General features: G+C 38.0%; 1 protein-coding gene across 1 annotated transcript in view; it reads right to left on the minus strand.

The window, feature by feature from the left end:
* Positions 1-23,109, minus strand: part of ZNHIT6 (zinc finger HIT-type containing 6) — a 32,718-nt gene that overhangs the window by 2,655 nt on the left and 6,954 nt on the right. Inside the window, exons 7-10 of the mRNA XM_038144481.1 lie at positions 18,822-18,890; positions 18,007-18,087; positions 17,418-17,498; positions 2,444-2,568 (exon numbers count right to left, since the gene is read on the minus strand). Coding sequence (XP_038000409.1) covers positions 2,444-2,568; positions 17,418-17,498; positions 18,007-18,087; positions 18,822-18,890 — 356 coding nt within the window. The remainder of the gene's footprint in view (positions 1-2,443; positions 2,569-17,417; positions 17,499-18,006; positions 18,088-18,821; positions 18,891-23,109) is intronic.

Here is a 23,109-nt window from a genome sequence, read left to right on the forward strand (position 1 = left end):
GCCAGTTATGGCTGCCTGAGCCCTATGCTCAGCAGACACCCTGCCACACGTCCACTCAGCAGTGTGGCAGCTGCTTGCCTGGAATGCAAAGGGAGGTCAGCACCAGGCTCCCAGCAGGACAAGTGTCCCTGTGGGCATGCCAGCAGGCAGAGAGGAAAGGCAGCACTGGGAGCAGTAGGATCAGCAGGGTGGATGGCTTGGGAGGAGAGGGTCACTGATACAGAAAGCCATACATGGCAAAGAAGCTGGACTGCAACAAACACTGAAGATGCTGTAGCAGAAAGGTCACTTCTTGGGAGATGGGAAGGGGCTAAAATACTTCTCTGATTACAACAGGCTTCTCCCTGGACAGTCTGGAGGTTAACATAAGATTTGCACTCTTAGCAATTATCTGTGAATGCAACTGCTAAAGCAAACTGAAAACTGTTTCTTTTCCCTCCTATATTCTGTAAAGATGACATACAAAAGAAAAGCACAACGATTTTGACACACTAACTAAAATGGTACTTTGTCTTCAGGCAGAGTAACAGCAACAAAAAAATCCTCCAACTTTTATATTCATGTTGTGAACCTGCTTTTCCTCAAAGAATCTGAAATTACTGTCACATGCTTCTACTCTGAACAGAAAAAATACCAAGAACACAGGTTCCCAACCTAACTCAAGGCCAAAGTTGATTATTAATACCTTAACCAAGAAGATGACAATAAACTATGATAAAAGTTGTGAAAATTATAGCATTTTTGCCATTAGCTGTAACTTTTGCTATGTCACACCCAAGACACCTTAACAGGGAGCTATTAAATTCATTTTTATGGAATCTATAGAAACAGTTAAAACAACAACAACAAAAATCGATGGTTCTCAAAACCTGAAATGGCTGTTAGTGTTCTCAGAACTCCTGCAGGGATGACTACTCATCAAATGATTCCTGCAGCAGAGGAAGGCTACTGTCCTCAAGACACACACTTGCACTGCCCCGTGGCAGAGCTGTCAGCACTTCCCAGCTATTACTGGCTCTCTCTTCCCCTCCTCTTCTGCCTTTTACAGAGTCAGGTAGGTGCTGCAGCAGCATGACCTCAAAATACCGTTGTTCAATCAACACTTCCTTCAATCTATACCTTAAAAGGACAACCTCCCTAATAGCTCAGGAGACAATGACAACCCTACACAGATTAAGTACATGAGTCAATCATCTGTAATTCCCTCCTGACCTTAAATCATAGGGGTACAGCTGAGTAGTGAAAAGCAAGGCTTTTAGACAAAGAAATAATGGAGAAACTCAAAAGCAGCCAGCTTCACGTACTGCAGTGTCTGTATGTGCACTCCCAGGGTGTGTATCACAGTTACTCAGACCTGACCCCCACCTTATCCACTGGTGAGCTCTCCCACTCTCAGAAGCCCCTGCAGTGCACAGCAAAAGGAATTTTTGTATGCCAGATCTTTGGGTGCAGACTGCTCTCACTTAGGGGATCACTCAGTGTAATCCAGCCAGGCCAGCCAAGCTCCGTGGAGGCCCAGATCACTGGTGCAATATTCTCAGTCCTGTATTTCATCAGTCAAATTCTATACATATAGAGCCATGGCTGAGCTGCTGCAGGGAAACAGTAGCTGCAAATATATATCAAAGCTTTTCTGCAAAAATCTGTTTCCACAAAATTAGAGACTGGCCCATCACTGAAAATCACGGGATTTGATAAGTAAGGTGACTAGGTGGGGGACTAGGAGATAAAAACTGATTCCCCATTTCATCACCTGAAATATCTTTGAGCAATCTTTTAGCTTTAGAAGCAGATGCTGGGACATGAAGCCTTTATACTGGGGAGAAAAATGGAAATTAACTTAAAAACGAAAAGCTAGATCTGGATTCTCTTCCAAATTAAGGCCAAGATCAAAGTTCTCCCTCAACAAATTAATTTTTAAAAGATAAAACTGTGCTTTTAACCCACCCAAAAAGCAACTTTGCCATTATGATTTCTAATAACTATCTCACAATTCAGAATTATTTGTCCAACGTTAGAAGCTATGCTAGAAAATAATGGAGAATTATTCCTTTGCATGATTATCATCAGGTTTACTCAAAATTCATCTTCCCCAGACAGACTGACTCTTCAGAAATAGTCAACTCTGTCAAGGTTTGCTACACAAAAAAGTCAGCACAAGTCTGAATAGTTGTTTCACCTTAGTGACTAAAAATTTATAAAAAACCCAGTAAAGCACCAGTAAGCAAAGTCAGAAAAAACCACATCCAATACAGCTCATGGATGGATGCCATCAGTCAGCAATTTTAAGACAAAAGCATTTGTAACAGCTTTTTCTACAGCAATCTTTAAGCTTCAGAAGGAAATATAAGGCATATTGCTCATTCCTGGCAATATCCTTAGCTACTTTTTATATAACTAAAATATCCAAGTATAACATAACAGGAAATAAATATATGCTCACCTGGGCCAAGGACCACCATATCATTCTTCAGTGTTTTCAAGACCACAAATAATGTTGGATACTCAATTATTACTTTGCCTTTCAGATTATCTAGAAGGCTTCTGCTGGCATCCAGTTCATTGTACCTTAAAAATAACAGGAAGTTTACTTTGGATTTTAACACTAGCAAGGACACAATGAACATTTGCTGGGGGGGTGGGGGGAGAGGGGAGGGGGAGAAGAAAAGGCTTTCTGGCATTTCACATGATTTTCAGGTGATACCATGTCCAGAAGAAATACCTCATGATTCAAATTACATATCCAGTCTTATTCTCCAACCACATACATTTTTAAACCTTTCTAATATGTAAGCACAAAGAACAAAAGGAGAATGAAAGTCAAATTTCTCTAAGGGGCTGAAATGTTTTATTATGTCTTAATGAATATGTTTAGCAAATCAGATAAGGACATAGTGTTATCAAAATTGATACATTTATCAAAATCTGATTTTAAATGAAAAATAACATTTAATATTTTACTTATGGGCTTTAACACTACAGTTTTAATTTACTTGATTAGTAGTGTACCTTATTTATCATGTTTGCTTATGAATTACCAGTGAAGCCCTAGGAAGATAAAACTGTAAAATCACAGGAATACTGGAGCTCTTAGAGCTCTGTTTTTGTAGGAGAGATATCCTTGCTCTGTAATGCAGGAGCATTACAGCAATAATTTCTAGAAGATGGTACAACAGCTGCTATGCCAGAGCAAACCTCTGCTCACAGCACCATCAGTGAGAAGCTCCCTGCAGAAATCCCCACATGACCGTGTGCTCCAGAGGCACAGGACCGGATGTGCAGTCCCTTCCCAGGAAAGGGCTCCTCTTCAGCCCAGAGAGTGAAAGCAGGTGCATAACAAATGATACCACAGTAATGAAAAGCAAACTGAGCATCCTCTCCACAATTACTCTCTCAAACTGTAATGCTCTCTCCCAGCTCCTGAACTAGAAACCTGGACGTGGGATTTTGTGGAGAGGAAGGGAAGTATTTTAAAGGTTCTGAAAGAGGGACCTTGTTGCCTTCACTTACCAATACTGAGGCATCCAAAGGATGCTCTGATATTATTACGCTGCAATCTGGGTTATGCAACTTTCTGTATGCAGCATTATTAAATTATCAGTAAGCTAAAGTATCGGCTAAGGGCAAATGAAGTTCACAACCAAAATATACTGTAGGCAGTACGTGGGGTATTTTCCATAGCTGCTCTGCCACCTCTGAGCATTAACATATTATACAGTTGTGTTTTCTTTTGCCAAAACCAAAGGGATAGGTGAAGAAAATTATATACTTCATGATTTACAATAATGTGTGATTAAAAGAAGTACACTGAGAGTCAACACACAAGAAGAATATTGCAGGTAAACCAGGAATTGAGTTCCTGGGATTTAAGGGTAACTTAGTGTGAGCAAAAATTCTCTCATATTCAACTTCAAATCATCATGAAAATATTTGGTTTCATGTTTCTCTCAAGCCAAAGTAATTATGACCTCTTCTTACTGAAATCCTTGAAAAGGGATAACAGTACATTACATGTCTTATTGAATGAATGCATTCATAAGTTCTGGATTAACACACATGAACAGAAACATATTTACTGCTTTATTTACATTACTTTAAATGCAAAGTATGACAATACCTTTCCTTTGGCAAGGACCTCAACACATTCCTTTCTGGTTAAGCAAACATTTACCACCAAGAGGCCAAAGTAATTCACATGCCACAATACACTTTCCATTATCTCATATTTTAGACAAAACATCTTTAGCGTCCAGCTTGGCATAAGATAAAACATTTGTACTTAAAACTATTTTATGATAGTAAATTACTGAAGTGTTAGATCACTGAGTCAGAGCTTTATCTTTTTTTGTTAAAAGTAAATTTTATTGGTTGACAGTGACAGGAAAAATATCTAAATTTTTAGTCCATAATGTGGGTCGTAAACTTCAGGAAGAATGTAACAAAGGAGCTTAATGCTTCTCTTATTTTAACTTGTATGTTACTGTATTTATTATCCAAAAGACCTCAGTCTACCACATTTTCTACTTCATACACAAGTGCAAGTTGAGGTTTTCTGTTAATCCACCTGTGAGGCTCTTCCTTTACTGTGCATGCTTAAAAGATCTCAAAACAAAACTATTATTCGTCACATCAATTCCAAAGCCTAAAGAACAGCTCCTAAGCAAGAATGATTTTTCAGGCTATCTCAGAAAGACCAGGTCTTGATAAAAACCTTCCCAATCTCATTCCAGAGCTAGAACAAAGTCATACATCAGAGGGTCAGAGGGTGAACAACAGAGACCTATGGGCAAAAGAAGACTGCTCTGTAGGGTTTAACCAGAAGCCTACACACACACACACACACACACACTCTTACACTTCTGATTTTATTTATGAAAAGGCTAGACCTGTTTAGAGAAAAATGAAATGAAACAGCCTTTTTTACAAGTCTTGTAATTTCCTGTAATGATTATTCACCAGGATGAGCTGAGGATGTAGAGCAACACTGGCACCTTCCATGTATGTGCAGCAAATTGGTGTCATCACAAGCAGGAGATAGAAGAAGGAGAACATCACAATCAGATATTACCAGATATCCTTTCATCACCACTTTTAACCACTAGTTTTGCTTCATTGGGATTGCATAGCCTGTGTGAGAAGAACCATAAGGAGCTGTAACCTTCTTCAAACCCATCCTTCACTGCGCACCTCAACTGACAACCCAGTGAAATGAAGAACAACCAGTGTAAGTCTATCCTTTCACTTGGACTCTTCCATACTCCAGGACCACCTGAAGGAAACAACTGTCATCCTAAATGAGCTCCTTCAGCCCATCATGCCAGAATGGATTTGAGATAAGCCTGGTTCCAAACTAACTGACCATGCCAACAAAACCATTGCCCTAACACTCATCTTCCTTTTACACCCTCCTTCTGCTTTCTCTTTCCTCCCACTGTCCCATTCATGCAAGTTGTCTGCACTATGGCTTCCTAATCCCTGTATTCAGCAGGACTTCTCTTTGCATGTTCCCTCTCCATCTTCTTTCCTTCCTGGTATTTACTTGCCACATATTTTCTCTTTCCCTTCCTCAGGTTCCCTCAGCCTCCCTGAACAACACCCACTATCTAATAATACACTTTACTGATTATTTTCTTGCCCCAAGCAAAGCTTTATGCCCATGTTGCAAAGCAATAAATAGGCCTGGATTTTTTCTTAATAAGAAATGACTCCATTTATAAAGACCACAAAGAGATTATCTTAGACAACCGCTTTTGATTTTAGCTGGAATGAAATAACAATAACTGCTTTTTGAAGAACCAAAATTAAGCAGAATTTGCCTGCTAGCAGGCAGTTTAAAAGCCTACAAAAATTGTGACAATTGAGAAAATTTAGCAAGATTCAGCAATCCCACATCAGTTCCCATACAAACTGTTGTATCTGCTCTATGAACAGTTGTTACCTTTCACAAAATACTGGAATTAATGTGTCTCTGCACTTCTGACAGCATCTGTGAGTTTCTGCAAAGGCTAGTTTCACTATCTATAGTTATTCCACCACCTTCCAGGAATTCAACAATTCAGTCTCCTAATCTGTCTCCCACAGGCAGGAATGCCACATTAGGTCACTGCATCACAACAAGCTCCCCTCAAATGGAGCCTGTGGCTATAATCGCAGTGGCGTAACTTGTCTCCATGAATTCAGACAGCAGGAAATTCCCTGCTGATCAGGTTTTCCTGAATGTCATCTACAGGAATTTTTTATTATTTAATAATAATAATAATAATAATAAAATCTGTAATCTGGAATTAAAGATAAATTGTAGCCATGTTATTTCTTTAGTTTGGTCTTCTATACACTGAAAAGAGAACAAACAAGTTTTAGCTATCTAAATAATTGTATATATTACCAAAATGTGGATTTGTGTAACAACACTCATGATTTCCCTGTGAGAGTGATCAACCAAACTGCTTGCACATATTTTACACAAAGATGACTTTTCTTCCTAGAACTGAGTGGAAACATCGAGGTATTTACTTGGCATAACTCAAATACAATAAATCATGCTATCTATTTTGGGCCCAGTCCTAAAAGTCCACAACCAAGCTTACACTAACGTATGGGAAGAAAAAAGGATTTTTTTTCACCAGACCAAAGAGGGTAGCATTTCCTAGGTATCTGCATATGCCTAGAAGGGGGCAAAGACTGGGTACAGCATTTAAAGTCTCTCCCAAGCACTCATTCTGAAGTGCTGCAGTACTGCAAAAATAATAACTAACAGATGGACTTTCATTCCTAAGTGGTGAATAACCTCTTCGTGTGGTTATGATTTGGTGAACACTGAAGTAGGGAAATGCTCTCTTGAATTAGGTATGAAAGGAAAATTGTATGGCAGAAAGCAAATACAATGTATAGAAATAATGCACAGTATTTATATTTAACTTTGTCACTAGAATTCTGACATTCTGAAAAACGTAAACCAGTGAATTTGATTAGTCCAGATACATGACAAAACCAGAAAACTCAATGTGCAAAACAGCAGAGATCTTAGAAACAAACAAACACAAAAAAACCCCCCAAGATCTGCCATAATACTTCCTTTATAACTAACTCTTACCAACAGCAAAACAATATGAAGGAATACTCTCCCTGAACACTCTTTTAAGGATAGAGAATGGGAACATAGCCCAAGTTGATATTTTAATATGAAAAAATATATACTACAGTTTACAGAAGTATTTAAAACCTGCTAGCTTCTCCTTTCACTCTTGGTTACATTTCTTTTCCTGGTCTAGGACCTCCATAATTTGCCTCAACAGATGTTCATTAACCTCTCCTTCATATAACTGATACCTGCATAACTTAATCAACACCAGGACAGACCAGATGCCTGGCCAAACCCTTTTCAAGTCAAAACCCTATCTCAAGCAACACTTCTATCAAAAAGGTACTTTTTCTGGGAGGAAAAAAAATGAAAATTAGGACAAGAAACATTCTCCAATGAACCACTTTAAGTTAACCATTAACCATTTTAATGACAAGCCCTGCTAGGAACCAACTAAAAAATACAGGAAGAAAAGTTGCCAGCATAGCAGGAAAGCATCTTGGACATGATCACCATCTCCTAACTACACCTACGTTCACAGAGCACATAAAGGCACAGCCAATTAATGAGACAGCTATGGAGCTGTTCCTTTTTTTGTTGTACTTCAGCCCTAATTCATCCTCAAATAATGACTATATTAAGACAAGCTGTAACAATCCAAGGTCTCCTCTCTTTCATGGGCTAAGAAATCTAAGAACTGTTGTAAAGTCAAGTGTAAAATGGGGAAAAGAAAAACTGAACTCACAACCCCCTCTTATGACAAATGTATTTCAGGCAATTTAAACATCCTGAAAGAAGAAAAAGTAATACCCAGGTGAAGACAGCAGGAACAACAACTGTCTTCTAAATTATTTGACACAATAGTAGATGTCCAGAAAAATTCACTGGTGTGTTCACTTTTACCCTAGAAAATATACAAAACAGTCAATGGAGAGAGAAGCAAAGTAAGAGTACAAGTATGTCACCATAGATGCACAAAGGCTGTCCTTGTTTAAGCCTCTTGAGAATGAGGCAATTGCACAAAGGAAAAAAGGACATTAAAAGCTGTTCAATGGCAGTAATGGAAAAATATATCAATTGAAGGCAAAACCCATTAAGCAGATAAGGCAACTGCTTCAACAATTTAGTGGACTGAGCTTTAAGAGTGATGTGGTAAAAGGATTCAGGATCAGGATCACAATAATGATCTAAAGATTAACTGAAGTACAGAACATTCTGCATCTTTTAGTTATAAAACAAAGTACAATAAAACAAAAGGAAAATGTGAAACCAGCAAATGTCAGTTTCTTGCATTTGGCAGAATTTGGTGCAAAGAATACAGAAATAAAGTGATACTGAATTTCAAGAATGCAAATACTTTCCCCATCTCATAAGACATAATGAAAAAAAAGAACAAAAATCCAGCAGCAAGTAAAGATGTTATAATTCAAGTGCATCACAGTAATAGCTCTTTACACGCATGGGAATTTACTTACTTTGTGAAGCCAGGCAGCTTCACAAACTGCTCAAAAGCTTAAGGTTCACAACTCTTTAAATATTATAGAGCTGACATATGAAAAACATGTAAACCACAATCATGTAAGGCCACTATATGACTTAGATAAAGAAACAAAACAGCCTAAGTTAACACTAGCCAGAAGACTTATTGTGAATATGGAATTTCACAAGGGAAAGTTCTGATTTGTAAGACAGTGAGTTGGCTACTACACGTGAATGCTTTAACTTTCAAAAACTGAAAAGGTATCAGTGGCATCTTTAGTATGAGTAAAAGCTATGCATGGTTCCCCAAAAATGCAGAGAAGTCAAAATATGAATCTTGTATCACTAATACAATATTGGCATGGTCACGGGGAAAAAGCCAATGTGGTAAATCTACTTTAGTGACAGCGAACTGAAACACAGCCCCAAGAAACCTAACCGCAAATAATTTCAGAGGTACATGGGTTGCTAAGGAGTATCAAGAGATGAAATGAAACACACTTAATGCATCAAGTTCAGAAAACAAATACATCAAATCTCATTTGACAAATTAACGCAAGCAAACAATACATTGCTAAAATAAACAAATATGAAACTAATGAGAAATCAGGCACTGTAAATTGGAAATACTTTTGTTATTATACTTGGGTAATCTCATGAACCTCCACTTCAGGAAGAATTGCCCTTTCTCTAATTTTGAATCCCCAAACAGCAAGTATTAACTTCCAAATTTAGCTCATATGGAGAAAGTCTAAATACCTTTAACACTCTGTATTGAATGGTGGAAACATATTCATACATTTTATACTTATTTTCATGGGAATCACAGTATCACAAACATTCCATTAAGGTCACAGGTTACCAATGCTTTACAATTAAAAGGAAAAGCTATGAAGTAAAGAAAACAAATTATTCTCTTGGGAAACAAGCAGGAAGGTCAATTCCCTACTTGGCAATGTTGAAACAATCAGCCCCAGCTCCCTTCCGTCAAAAGAGAGTTAAAAAAAGAGGGATTCCCCTTGGCAGGATCAGGAGGAAATAACAGGTTTTCTCCTTCCTGACAAGAACATTAAGAAGTTGTCCTCTCCTCTGTCTCTTTAAAAACACTAATGGCTATGCTGCCATGTTTTCACAGTGCTGCAGATTCCAAGTTCAACCTATCACTTCAACTGTCCAAGGCAGAGTTTGTATCTTTGCTTCTAGAAGCCTTTTCAGTCTTTCCATGCTCCTGATCCCTGAAATTTAAGAACTATGCTAACTTAAAGTCAGCACCTCATTGTTTTTTTCTGCCAAAAAACCAGCAGCAAATCTTCTTGTTCCTTCAGAAGAGTATTTTAACAGCAACCCACAGAGCTGAATTAAGCCCCTCAATAGATCTCACAACTCTTCTGTACTGGAATAGGACAGAGCTTGAACATCACTTTACCTCTACAGTTCATTTTCACCAGCTCCTTCCTTCAGCCAAGGGGCTACCAATTATTCAACAGGGTTTTTCCACCTATAGAATTTTCTCGAATTCCACAGCCTGTTTTCCTGCCTTCTAGTCTGCCTTATATGTGCATGCTACACAGCAGATGAACTCGCACGAGGACTTTTTCCACACTATACACGTTACATAGGTACATATATATAGGGGAGTTCCCCTCTGTTCTCCAGTAGAAATGGCAGGCTGGAGCACAACTGGAAGATTTGTTCTTGAAACAGTCTTTTCTAGCTGCACATTCTAAGAGAGGACAGAAAATTTGCCTGTGCACATGCTGGGTAGGCTATGCTTTAAACCCAGACACAATGAGAAAAAGAGGATACTGTGTACAGTTTTTCTGGTTTAGAATTTGGGGTCTGCCTACCTGCTTTGCAAGCATGAAGTGTCTGAGGTCTTCAGATTTGCCTGTGGTGCTTATAGAACACCACTACATGGCTGGACAGGTCAAAAGACAGCTGAAGCCCACCACAATGCTTTTACTGTTCTCTCATCCTCCACCTCTTTACTTACATATTCCTCCTCTGCGAGTTGTCTAGCTTTAACTTGCTGTACTATAGACAGCAGAATTCTGGAATGGAGGTTATGATTTCAAATAAATCTTTGTGCAATAAATGTCTCAGTCAGCAACTCTCTAGCTGGGACACTCTAGAAACCCTAATGCAATACCATTAATTATAAAACAGTTTATCCAAAAGAATTCAGCATGGATTACAAAACACTGGATTGTTACTTTAAAAAAAAACAGGCGTCTACTGGTTCATAAAGGAATCCCTTTCAAGAAAAAATGATTGCACAAGATAGTAAGATGGACAAACTCTGGGTGTTTTTGAAATCATCCCAAAAATCTTTTGAAAGGTCAAGTAATTGTAGTCAGACATCAGAAACATTTAACTATGCATGCTACGGATTCTGACCATACACACTTACTATACTCAGCAATGAGTAGTTTTTTGCTTTCCATCTCTGTTGTGTAACAGGATTTCACTGAAAAATGTAAGTAGCTAGGAAGGAAAGTGACTGTTTTTTACAGTAAAAGCTGTGTAACCTGGCATCTGCTGCTCTGCATTGCTTTTGTCAGCAGAGAGACTGATGTTCAGATAAAGGAGCATGTGAAAAATGACACTGAAATGGCTGCAGTAACAAATTAGGAAGTCTGAAATGATCTGCAGGAAAGTGTAAGGAAGGATTCAGTAAGAAAAGCAAGACGTTTTAATTCAAAAAACCCCACAAACCAAAACCCAACACTCTGGGAGGAAAACAGCAGCAAATTTAAATACACAGGAGCGCTGTGTACAGACTACAGACCAAATTCTAATTCCCCTCGAACAGCACGAAGTCACCGGTGCCTGACTACAGTTGTGCAGAATGTGAAGAATGACTATTGTAAGCTGGCTCCCTGCTTTTGTAAAGCTGGCAGAGCTGCTTTTGTGCCAGCTGCTGCAAGCTACAGAGAAGTAATGAATTCTACTGTCAATCTTCTGGCATAGGTTAAAGCCAGCTTGGGGTCTGTTCCAACTCATGCCAAGGCCAGCAGTTCAGCCAAGGATTTGAATCTTTAATTCCTGTCTCATGTATATTGTCTGCTACACAAATGTGAAAAGAAATTGCTTCCTAAGTAAGACTAGAGAATCATAAATAAAGCACACCACTTTTCAACATTTGCAGAAAATGCAAAGAAGAAATAATGCCTGAAATGTGCTAATTCTAGCACACTTGTTCTGCAAGATGAAGTTTCTTTTTAAAAGAAACTGAGTTATGTGTGAAAAGCAGAAAGCAAAGACTGTAAGTTCTCTTGGTTTTACATGAAGTTATTCACAAATGATAATGAAGAAGGAAGTGCCCAAGGAAGAGAGCTTGAAAAACTAAGGAAAACATAAACAGCTCAACATTTGAGGCTACTGTCAATAACAGGGTTTTTTTAATAATTTCAAAGTAAATGACAAAACAAGTATCAAATAGATATTTTTAAAGATAAGGAAATAAATCATCTACATGCCACATTAAAAAATGTGGTTCCATTACATTTCTACTACTTTTTGAATTCCAGGATAATTTTCCAAAAGTATGTTGGCTTATTTGCCCGTACTAAGACAAAAAGCTTCACCTTCCTAAATTTATTACTGCAACTACTGATGTGATCTAACCCATAGTTATTTAAAAACAATAGACTACAAAAGAAAATTCTCTTTGAGCACAGAGATATGTCATCCAAGGAAATAACTTTCATTTCTGCCAGCTGATCTTGAGACAGGGAAGTGATCCAAAAATACTAACATCATCCAGCCTTCTGGAAAGCAACTAAATTAAATCAGTTAAAGCAAAAGAAGTGTTCACCACCATATAACAATGGCATTTATTAGAGGAGAACCTCTGATGCTTGTTTAGCAGATTTTCTTCCCTGTGGTCCACAAGAATGAAGTGCCAAACATGCCATTATTCTCATGTGCCCCAGCCAGTGCTACCACAGACAGTTAAGAAGCCCCTTGATGCTGGAACTGGTACAAAAATCCTTTTAGTATTTTTTGCTTTCTGAGTAATTGAAGCATGAGCTACACCAGTACTACTGATACAGAAAACAATTCTACAGCTGATTCTGAATCCATCTCTGTATGATCTGGCAGTCTTACAACAGGAAAGTGACAGGATATAGTCTGAGACTGTTCTGTACTGCAGCTCCTTCATGGATTTGCTCTACTGAAAGCAGTGGCCTTTGCAAAGCTTTTAAAGCCAACCAGACTGTATTTTCCAGGCACCTAAATATTCTGCCAGTGCATACTCCGACCTTCAAATCACCAAAGTTTTCTGCCACGACTTATTCTGAAACACTCATATGCTACTCTGAATAGGCAAAAAAAAGAACATTACTATATATGAGACCTAACACTGATGTTTAAGAAAGCATTATTTTTCAATTCTATTAAATCCTATATATGTGATTACAGTGTCAACTATCTAAACAAGATTCATGCAAGATGTTATTTAACCCAGTAAAAGAGATATTCAATTTTTGTGGTTTATCCTCATTTACATTTATTTAATTGTCTCTGAAAGTATCTACTGCAAATTAAGTTAAAGTTGCAGTTATTTCTCTTAGAGAAATAGGATCATCTATATGATAAGGCTGAGTATATTAGTTTCTCATTAACTATCTGCAGTTACAAAACAACCTAACTCTGACTACTAACTTACTAATAAAAAAGACCACGGATCTTTTTGATTTGATCTTTTGGAAGGGCTGGTTGCTGTTTTGGTTTAGGTTTTTTTTGTTACACAAAGCCTGATAAGGCTACTCTCAGGAAAATAAGAAGGTATATTTCCCAAACCACACTGTGTAATTTGGCTGTAGCACCTTTCCTTTCCTTACTGGAAAAAGGAATACTCTTACCATATGAAGTCACTTTGAAGGCATCTCAAATAAAGGTCTGAAGACAGTCAGGACACTAATTTATCCTGAAGAAAGAAAATAACTACTTTATGAAAGAATGTAGACTATAAAAATCATCCAAGAGGCAGAAATCAAACCTTCCTTGGAACAGTTACAGCCAAGGAGAGAATGGACACCAACACTAACTAAATATTGCATCACAGGTGATCGAAGCAAGTGGTACCCAAATGGAAAAGTATTCTGACCCATTCAAAGGTAGATTTTTTCCAAACTTCATTTAAAAACAAAAGGTTTTAAATGAAGAAGGGAGTTATGTAACACTTGCTTTTTGAAACTCTCCTTTGCAAGATTCCTCATGAAATAAGTGTAGCAAATGAGAAAATAAACCAAGTGTAACTAAGAGTTACAGAGCATGAAATGACAGTTAAAGTTGAGAAGACATGAGGAGAAATTATGCTTTAGGTAACCCCCATGAACTGTGGAGTGCTACCAATTCATACTGAAAGCAGTTCTTACAAGCTGGTTTTAGAGAAGACAGAAATACGAACGTATAAAGTTCTCTAAGAACTGTCACCACTGATGGTAAAAGACACACAGCAAGAAGAAAGCAAGGACCATTTTTGGCAGCTATCCAGCATATCTGCACACCAGTGGCTTTCTGAAGTTCCACAGAACTCCTGCGAGAAAGCAGAAACCAGTACTTCATGCCTAATTTATATTTCTGGAGAAAGAAAAAATAAAACCCCAAAAATTTAAAGTATTCTACAGAGGACCTTCAAACTAAAAGGATGATTTGCTGTGAAACACAGAAAACGGCCAAAACTAAACCACGAACTTCTGTTTCATAAACAAGTGCAGGAAATACTAAAATCCTTCTGTAACATACTTATCTTTAAACTAGAAGACTAACATTTTATAATCCTGTTTAGATACTCTCTGAAACACCACTGCACTGCCTCAATAATACAAAATTGTAACTATGAAAAGGATTTTTTTTCAGAAGGTTCTGCTAAACCTAAAACCAACACTTGATGTAACAACATATGTTTTCAACTTTTCTGTCATCTAGTGCTTGTGGAGAAGAAATTTTTCTGGTGGCCACAGGAGTTGTAGATAACAAAACATTCTTGTAGACTTAATGTATCAGTAGCCTACAGTAGCCTCCAGTCTGCCCTCAAAGTGATGAAAGAGCATTTTGCCATACGGAATATGCAGCCTAAAATCACGCAGAATGAGCAGGCACAGGATGAGAAATTAAACTGAGCTGACAGTGGCACTCAAGGCCACACAAAGCAGCAGTTAACACTCCCCACTGTTAAAGAAACATAGATAAAGAAAGGTGAGGGAGCTCTGTCTCCACTCAGTTTTTGATCCATAGGGAAGACCACTAAGCAGCAAGCTGGTCATGTTTCAGTCACAAGTACTTCCACTGCAATTCCAGCTATTGATTCATAGAGTACAAGCCAATACTCTCCAATTAACTTAGGGATGAGGAACGAAAGGGACAAAAAATCAAAACAAATTCTCTCTTACTTATCTGTAATGCAACAACAGTAAAAATCAGAATTCCCTCAAAGAGCTTTTGTCACAACAACCGCTCTGAGCGCCTGCTGCCACAGACCCAGCTCATGTTGACAGAAGTGACTTTATGCTGACACAGCAGTCCCACCATTTCAAACAAACTTTGTTCTTTCCTTTCACAGGAGGAGTTTTTATTCAGTGTGCTGTTTCCTTGACCTGTCTGCACTGCCTCAGCTGGGCCTGCTCCACAAACTTACATGAAGAGAGTCATAAAATTTCCAAGTGAGGAACCGCAGTTCTCAAGTCAAGATACACTTCTATTTTAACTTTCTAATGGTTTTCCTGTACATTAAACTTTACATTCACTAAGTGGGATAAATACTAATCATTCCAACCTCATTATCAACCAACAAAGGCTGATTCTGGGAATTCAGCTGAGTCTCAGACTTGAGAATATTTATGTTCATTTAATTTAATGAAAAAGAATTCCTGCCCAAATCTGTGACATACAGAAATGCTATAGATACTTCACAAGAGGCAAATGATTAAGCAATGAAAAAGCCCTAATGAGCACATGAGACAGTCAACTTCTATATTAAACCAGTTTATTTCCCAAACCTTCTACACAGCTGTTAAATAAACAACTTTTCCTTCTTTCTTAAAAAAGAAAATGTGAAAGACCACTGCTTATTCTGTCAAGGTCTGTCCAGCCCCTCACACCACTCCACCAGCAAGTAGGCTGGAAGGCACAAGAAGCTGGGAGAAGACATAGCAAGGACAGCTGACCCCCACTGGCCAAGGGATATTTGACACCATATCACACATGGTCAATATTAAAGGCAAATTAAATCAAATTAAAGGCAAAGTTGGCTGCTGCTGGGAACTGGGGCTGCTGTTTGGGAACTGGCTGGACACTGGTCGGTGGAGGGCAAGCAACTTCACTGGGCATCACTTGTTTTGTATATTCTAATTCTTTTATCATTCTCATCCTTTCCTTTTTTGTCCTATTAAACTATCTTTATCTCAACATAAGAATTTTAATTTTTTCCTTCTGAATCTCTTCGCCCTCTCCCTGGGGATGCAGGGTGTTGTGTGAGTACCTGAGCTGTGTTTAGCTGCCTGCTAGGCTAAAACATGACATCCAGCCAAGGGACCTCCTCAGACCCCAAGACCTTTAACACATGATCAAGAGGGGTCTTGCCATAACATCCAACACCTCTTTCAGTACTCTGGGCTGAAACCCATCAGGCTCCATGGACTTCTGAATATTCAGCTGAAACAGCTGGTCCCTTACAATTTCAGTATCCATAAATGAGAACTCACTATTCCCACACTTAGAACACTCAGACACAGGGTACTGGGCAGCCCAAGGCCTTTCATGTCTTCTCCCTTCATATAAGAACCAGGGCTCTGCATCTTCAAATTCACTTAAAAACAAGAGGTTTCTAGCTGGCAATTCTGATGGCAAATGTTACAACCATATATCAAATTGCAAAGAGAAAAAAAATCAATCAAAATCATTATGAGTTTGCACTTGAATTTGAATTGAAAAGTATGTTACACATTTTTTACTATTACTGGGAAAAATCCCCAGCATAAACTGGAAGCTAAGTTACAGCTAAAATTCTTACAATATATCCTTATTTCCCCCTTAGAAATAATGTACCATATTTTAGGGAAGCATATTATTTACATTTGTTACATTTGAAGACAAAAATGTAATTTCAGATGCCTAACTAGGAATCACTGGTGAACCACAGTAAATTATACTACTAAGCTGATACATATCCTTTTCAGTAACAATGACAACAGGGTGGAGTGTTCAGAATGGTATTTATACTAGCAAAAAATATTTCTTTGAAGCATAATTTTGAAGTTCAAGATTATTGTCTGTTCTGAAAAAAAAGAAAACAATTCTGCACAAGTCTGAATTCTGAAGACATAAAAGCCCACACCCAGAAATATGGTAACATGAAGAGTTATGAGAAAGTAACTTTGAGAAAAATGTGTCATTTCAAATGCAGTGACTGGATTGTGATAAACACATAATTTTTTCTGCACTAATTTAAAAAGATAACTCTCCTTGACTATCACTTCAACTCCCTCTGGGAGGTTAACATATCCACAGCAAACTTCCAGAAAGAAATGGATGTATGCATTTCTGTGAGTCAATACAATTATTTAGCATTTTAACACAGACATGTGCTCTGTTACATTGACATGGACTGCTGCTGAAGCAGTTTAGGTATGGGCCCATTCACTCAATAATTGCACTGAAACATCAATGCTGACATAATAAAAGACAAAGAATTAGCATTTTTGCCAAATCCTTTTTATAACCACTCGTAATTACTCATTGAAGTTTAATCCATGAGATTATGTAATGTCCAATTGTAATATTAAGAACTAAGAAATGTGTTAAATCTTATTTTTAATTAGTAAGAACATAAACTGAAGAACCACCTTACCTGACAGAGTTTCGACTCCTGTTTTCTATTTTCATTAAAATTCGTACATCTGATTGAGGAGATGCTGTATAGATTTTTAATCTGAAAATAAAAAAGCAGCAAAGATGCAGAAATGATGTACAATGACTTTTCTTCCTGTCATCCATAAGAGATGGCTCTCTTAGGCATGTCAACAGCCAAAATAATGCATTTTTTTCATTACAACAATAATTTGTCACATACTAGGTGTTTTCTATAAATGAGGGTTATAATTATTAGCACATTTTCCTAATTATTCTGAAAGTTTACTGTCACCTCCACTGAAGTTAATTAGGTTTACATTTTTCAGAATTACAGTTGCTCTACTTGGTCTTTATGCCATGAGTCAACTTCTTAATTTTTTGCTGGTTTAAATTTGGTGGCTGGTCCCCAGGGTTAGTTGGTTGGTGAGTGTTAGGATGTTTTTTGTCACAGGAATTAAAGATGTACTGCTGACTGGGAACTCAGCTCTGCAAGCTGATAGTGCAGCTAATTTAAGCCATGTATTCAGAACCATTCCCTTTTATTTGTGCATTAGATCAACTAGGCAGGAAAGTTATTCAATACACACCTTTGACAAACTACAGGATCTGACTCCACTGGATCAATGTATGGCTTGAGGATATCAGCAAGTGTTTTATCGTCAGGCACCCTTTCAGCAAAGATAAAAATCAAGCATGTGAGACATCCTTCATCATGTACACTAATACCTGTTGTGAGTCACCTGGAGGAAGCTGTATATTAGCATGCTACAGTGGCACAGCTGAGTAGTTTATGGGAGGATCATAAATGTGTATCCATACTGCACAGATACGGGTACCTTTATCTCAGTTTCAGCACTGGGATTTCACAGGCACCTATGAGGAGTAAACAGATGCATATCTCTAGTTTCTAACCCTGCGAAACAAACATGCTGTTCCTGCAGCCCTAGGAGCAGACAAGCACACAATTCTCATCTCCCTTCAGGCTAGGAAAAAAGGAGAAACATTTGTCAATAAAAGCTTATTTTTTTGCCTTTTCAAAATGTGTTTGTGGACTTTCCTACAAAGCAAACAACGCAACCATTTCACCCTGTGTGAAGGTCAGTTCCAGAGTGCAGGTGCGGAGGGGTGGCAAATTGTGCTGAACATCTGCTCCACGAGAAGAGAGTATGTCAGGTGTAGGGGTACTACTATCATGAAGATACAAACTCTCTATTTACACAGAGAAAAGGACTACAAACTTTGAATATTTTTTAGATTGAAATGCTCTTTTATTTAAGACTAAAATTAATACCTGAGTTTACCTTGTATAACAGAACTTGGTAAGAACTGATAAAAATATTTTGCAGTTCAACTTCAGCAGATTAATTGAAACTTTATAAAAATCTTTTTTAAAGCTCTGTACCCTTTTAAAGTGTATTCAGCATGACAGTGAGGAAATATGAGCTTCAAATGCCAGTAGAACTTGTTCTCCCTGAAAACAAAAAGAAATGCATATTCTTAGTCTTAGCTGGTAACAACTATCATTTTGTTTTTCTGTGATAAAGCTTGGTAACCTACAGCATAGGTGCAGAAGAAATTACACAGTTAAGGTTTTGAATGGCTGCAAAGAGTAAAGGGGGCCTGCAGAGAAGCTGAGATGTCCTTTTGAAAGAGGATGTAATGCTCCCACATTCTGCTAAATTTCAAATCCTCATGGAATGAAAATCTGCTCCTTACAAATATAATAAGATATCACCAATTAACTGATCAACAGTATTTCATATTTTAAAAGAGAGTATATTCCAGCTACCCTTTAATTTCAGAAAAGGAAACTGCTTTTTGGCATATCACCCAGGACAGATTACCAAACCTCTATGACAGTAATAGCCAGAGTCCCAGGTGAGGCTGGGTCCTACAGAACACAGGGGACTCAACTTTTTCCAGCAATGATGGCCTCAATAGAAAATGTGTCATGGGCAGGGAGGGGAGCTGCCTTCTGGCATAACATGGATAAGAGAAGTTAGAGAGAACAAACATTTTACAGAAAGATCATAAAACTTCTGGTGGAAATGAAGTGATGTCACGTTACTTTCTTCTGTGTGTCAGTTGTTTTTTTAAGACCCACCTTCCCTTTCCAGCTAACATAAGTAATACCTGAGAACAGAAGCTACTGAAGCATTGCTCGAGAGCAGTATCATCTTAGGCAGTATTTCTAGAGAATACTTTGCTACATCAGGCAGTCTCTATTTGCCTTTTTGCTCATTTGCAGAAAATCTGCAGAAACTTTTCTGAAAGAATTCTCTAAGAGAAAGCACAATCTAAAAGGTAGGTTCCTGGCCTTTTGCTCTGTTTCAGAAATTCACACTCATAACAAACAGCAAAGATTTAGAAATTGGAGCTCAAACACCTGCGAAGCACAGGGATATCTAATGGTGTTTTTTTTTTAACTACTTTTTAAAACATTATTATGATGAATCATTGCATCCAGGATAATCACCCTCAGTTATGCAAAGATTCTGGTCTACAATTAAAAGTAAACACGGTGTTGTTCCAACATGTTGTTTAATTTGTTTATCAGGCAAATGAAACATTATCCAGCAGGTTCTAGCTGGCTGCAGAGAGGAGCGTACGTGCATCCACTAGCAAAATGGTAAACTTAGCTGCTAAAATCAATTAACTGCGATATCAATTTTTAAATGCAAGCCCTTTTTATAAAGTGAGTGTATCAAACAAGTAATTCCCTTACCTAGCTGTTCCTAGGAGAAAAGTGAGCTTTACAACTGAACTACACTTTCTGGAGTATAAGTAAAATCAGATGTATTAGTATTTACCAAAAAAAGAGCAAGCAGGAATGCCCAGCTCCAAGAAAGTAATAATTAGAATAAAACAAATTAATGTAGTCCAGGGTCCCCAAAGCAATGTGTGCCTCAGCAGAGTTGTGCAGCATGCCTTGTGATTCCTTCCCTTCTTTCTGCTCATGTTTGTGAAGTAGAGAATGAGAATGTAGAATTAGAGAACATCAGGTGTGGAAGAGGTAAGAAGACTGTACAGCCAGAGCTGGAGGGTAACACAGAAAACATTATTAATCATATAGCATATATATACCCAGAAGTTGACATAGTATTTGGGCCCATGAATTTTATCCTCTTTTGCATATTGGTATGACAGTCTTAAATTACCAAACTGCAAAACGTTTTGAAATAACTCAAAACCATTGAGTGGAATTTTGGGAGTTTTTTGCAAGATAAGTAAAACAAGGTTTTGCAATTCTTATCTTGACAGCTGAAGGAAGCACCAACGTTACCATACACACAGAGTAAACTGGAATATCACTAAGGTTATGTAACCAGTTCAGTTCCCTTGTGATTGACAAGCTTGTGATTCCTCTCAAACATGTTAATATCTGCCATTTAACATGGAATGGTGTTATTTCAAAGCACTTTCCCAGAGAAACTAGTAAAAGTTAGTAAGCTTTAGACACAGAAATAGGGTCATCAACATTAGCTGGAGAAAACGATTATGATGGGCACATTTATTAAAATGTTTATAAGGACTGTTCAGATGAGGGTTTTGTTCTCTGTTATTAACTAACATGAGGCTTGGTAGCATGTTTTCATTTAACTCACCATCTTCCACAATTTTTTCAAACAGGCCATGCTCATCTATTCTAAGTGACCCTTTCTGTGACACTTTGATTTTCAAAGCAAGACAGCCAAAGCATGAGAGAGACAAACCATGACACAGCTCACAGAAACATGTACATGGCCCAAAGGACTGTCTCTAATGCAGGCACTTGAAAAATAAATACTCCAAAAAGAACTAGCTATCTGCTACCTGTTGCTATGAGCACTCTACATATGTCTGTAAACGGCTGTCACACATCACATCCTCATTTCACATGCAAGACTGATTCCCTGTGGGCTCACTGAAGCAGGCTCAGTTCATCACTGCAGCTGTAAAATCAGCTTAGAGGATTCTTCTCAGACTTCCGCCCTCCCTCCCCCTTCCAGGCACAACCTAGTCTATGGAATAGTGCACAGAAAGTGCTGTGAATCGGGGAAGCTGAAGTTAAAAAGCTCATTTCTCATCAAAAAATTCCACTTTGATGAAACACAAATGTTGATTTTTTTTCTCAGCAAACTAATACCATAACTGGCAATTAATGACTTCATCTCTCTTCAAAGTACTCTTGCCTGGAAGTAAATGGCAAGCAGAAGAAGGCAAAACAGTTTCAGAACAGGATAGAAGTAGGTAAGAAAGAAAGAATCTTGGAACAGGAATAGCCTCATACTCTTCACTGTATAATGAAGTCTTGAAAAACAACCTGCTGGGTGCCTGTTATTGAAGTGAAGCCTCCCTCACCATCACTGGTGTGTGCCCAGAGAACTTGATGTCAGCTGTAGATGCTATCAAGGCTGCTTCACAACAAGTTCTGATCAAAGTTAGATATCCTGGCTCCAGATCTCACTGACTTCATTTTCCATTATGGCTCACTGGGGCAGTACTTCCTTCAAATACAACGGACATGTAGCATGTTCATTATCTAAATGAAAATGCATAATTAAATAAGTCATCTGCATTTGAGTAACAGCTCACTCCATGAAGCATTCCATGTCACTCTGCTGCCATGGAATGCCCCTCCAACAGTGCTCTGTTTTTTTGGATACTGCAAAACTACCAAACAGCAGAGATCTGGGTGAAGCACAAGCACATCAGTGATGTCAGTAAAAGCAGTATCATAGCCCATCCCTGCACTGCTTGGTTTCATCTCGTATTCTGGCTACTTCAGAAGCATGGAAATGCATCAGAGGGAAAAGGGGAGCCAAGCACCTCTCCCCCTGCATGAGATGTAGATGCAAAATACATTCAGAACTGCACATGCTGTTTCACAACTACAGTTTTACAAAAAGTGACTATCTATCTTTCATTTCTCCTAAAACTTCCAAAACCTTCCTTGGTCATCAACTGCAGCTCCACCAGAACTACATGCAGGCAATTTAAAAATTTTTCACTGCAACAACAGAAACATTTTTACTTCTGATGTTACAAAGACAGCAGCAGTCTGACAAAGTGGCTGTCTCCTCCAGCTGGCCCTCAAAACAACTACAAACATTTTCACCACCTTTACAGCTACAGCAGTACCTAAGAAGATGCTCAAAAAACGGTGACTGTAGACAGTACTGATGCTGGGAATTAAAGGACTGATCTAAAAAGGATTCTGGACTTGGACATACCTGTTAAATGCCATGGCAGACTTCTAGAAGTGTCTAATATTTATGCATTTCTTTAAAAATATATTAAATATCTCATAAAGCTTAATTTTCTTACCTAGGCTCCCCCTGAGCATTTTCCTCTCAGTTTTGTCTTGAATGCAGTAGAACTGTTTTAAACATGTTTAGATGGTATTTTTAAATGTGTGTACATATACATATATATATATATGCAAATTAAAATATTGAAAAAATATTGAAAATACTGAAAATTCCAAATTCATCACATCTTAAGATATCAACTAAAGTTCTGGCTCTACAGAAGTATTTCACTGGCAGCCTGTCAAAGATAGTGATTCACTGATGATTCTGTTTCAATTTAGCAACTAGTATTCTTAAAATATTAGTATACAGGATATCTTACGTCAAAGTGCAAATACTGTAGTATTTCCTGTCTCTTTCATTTTGAATTCATAAAAGTGATTAAAAGGACATCAAGCT

Source organism: Motacilla alba, chromosome 8 (assembly GCF_015832195.1).
Source record: "Motacilla alba alba isolate MOTALB_02 chromosome 8, Motacilla_alba_V1.0_pri, whole genome shotgun sequence".
NCBI lineage: Eukaryota > Metazoa > Chordata > Aves > Passeriformes > Motacillidae > Motacilla > Motacilla alba.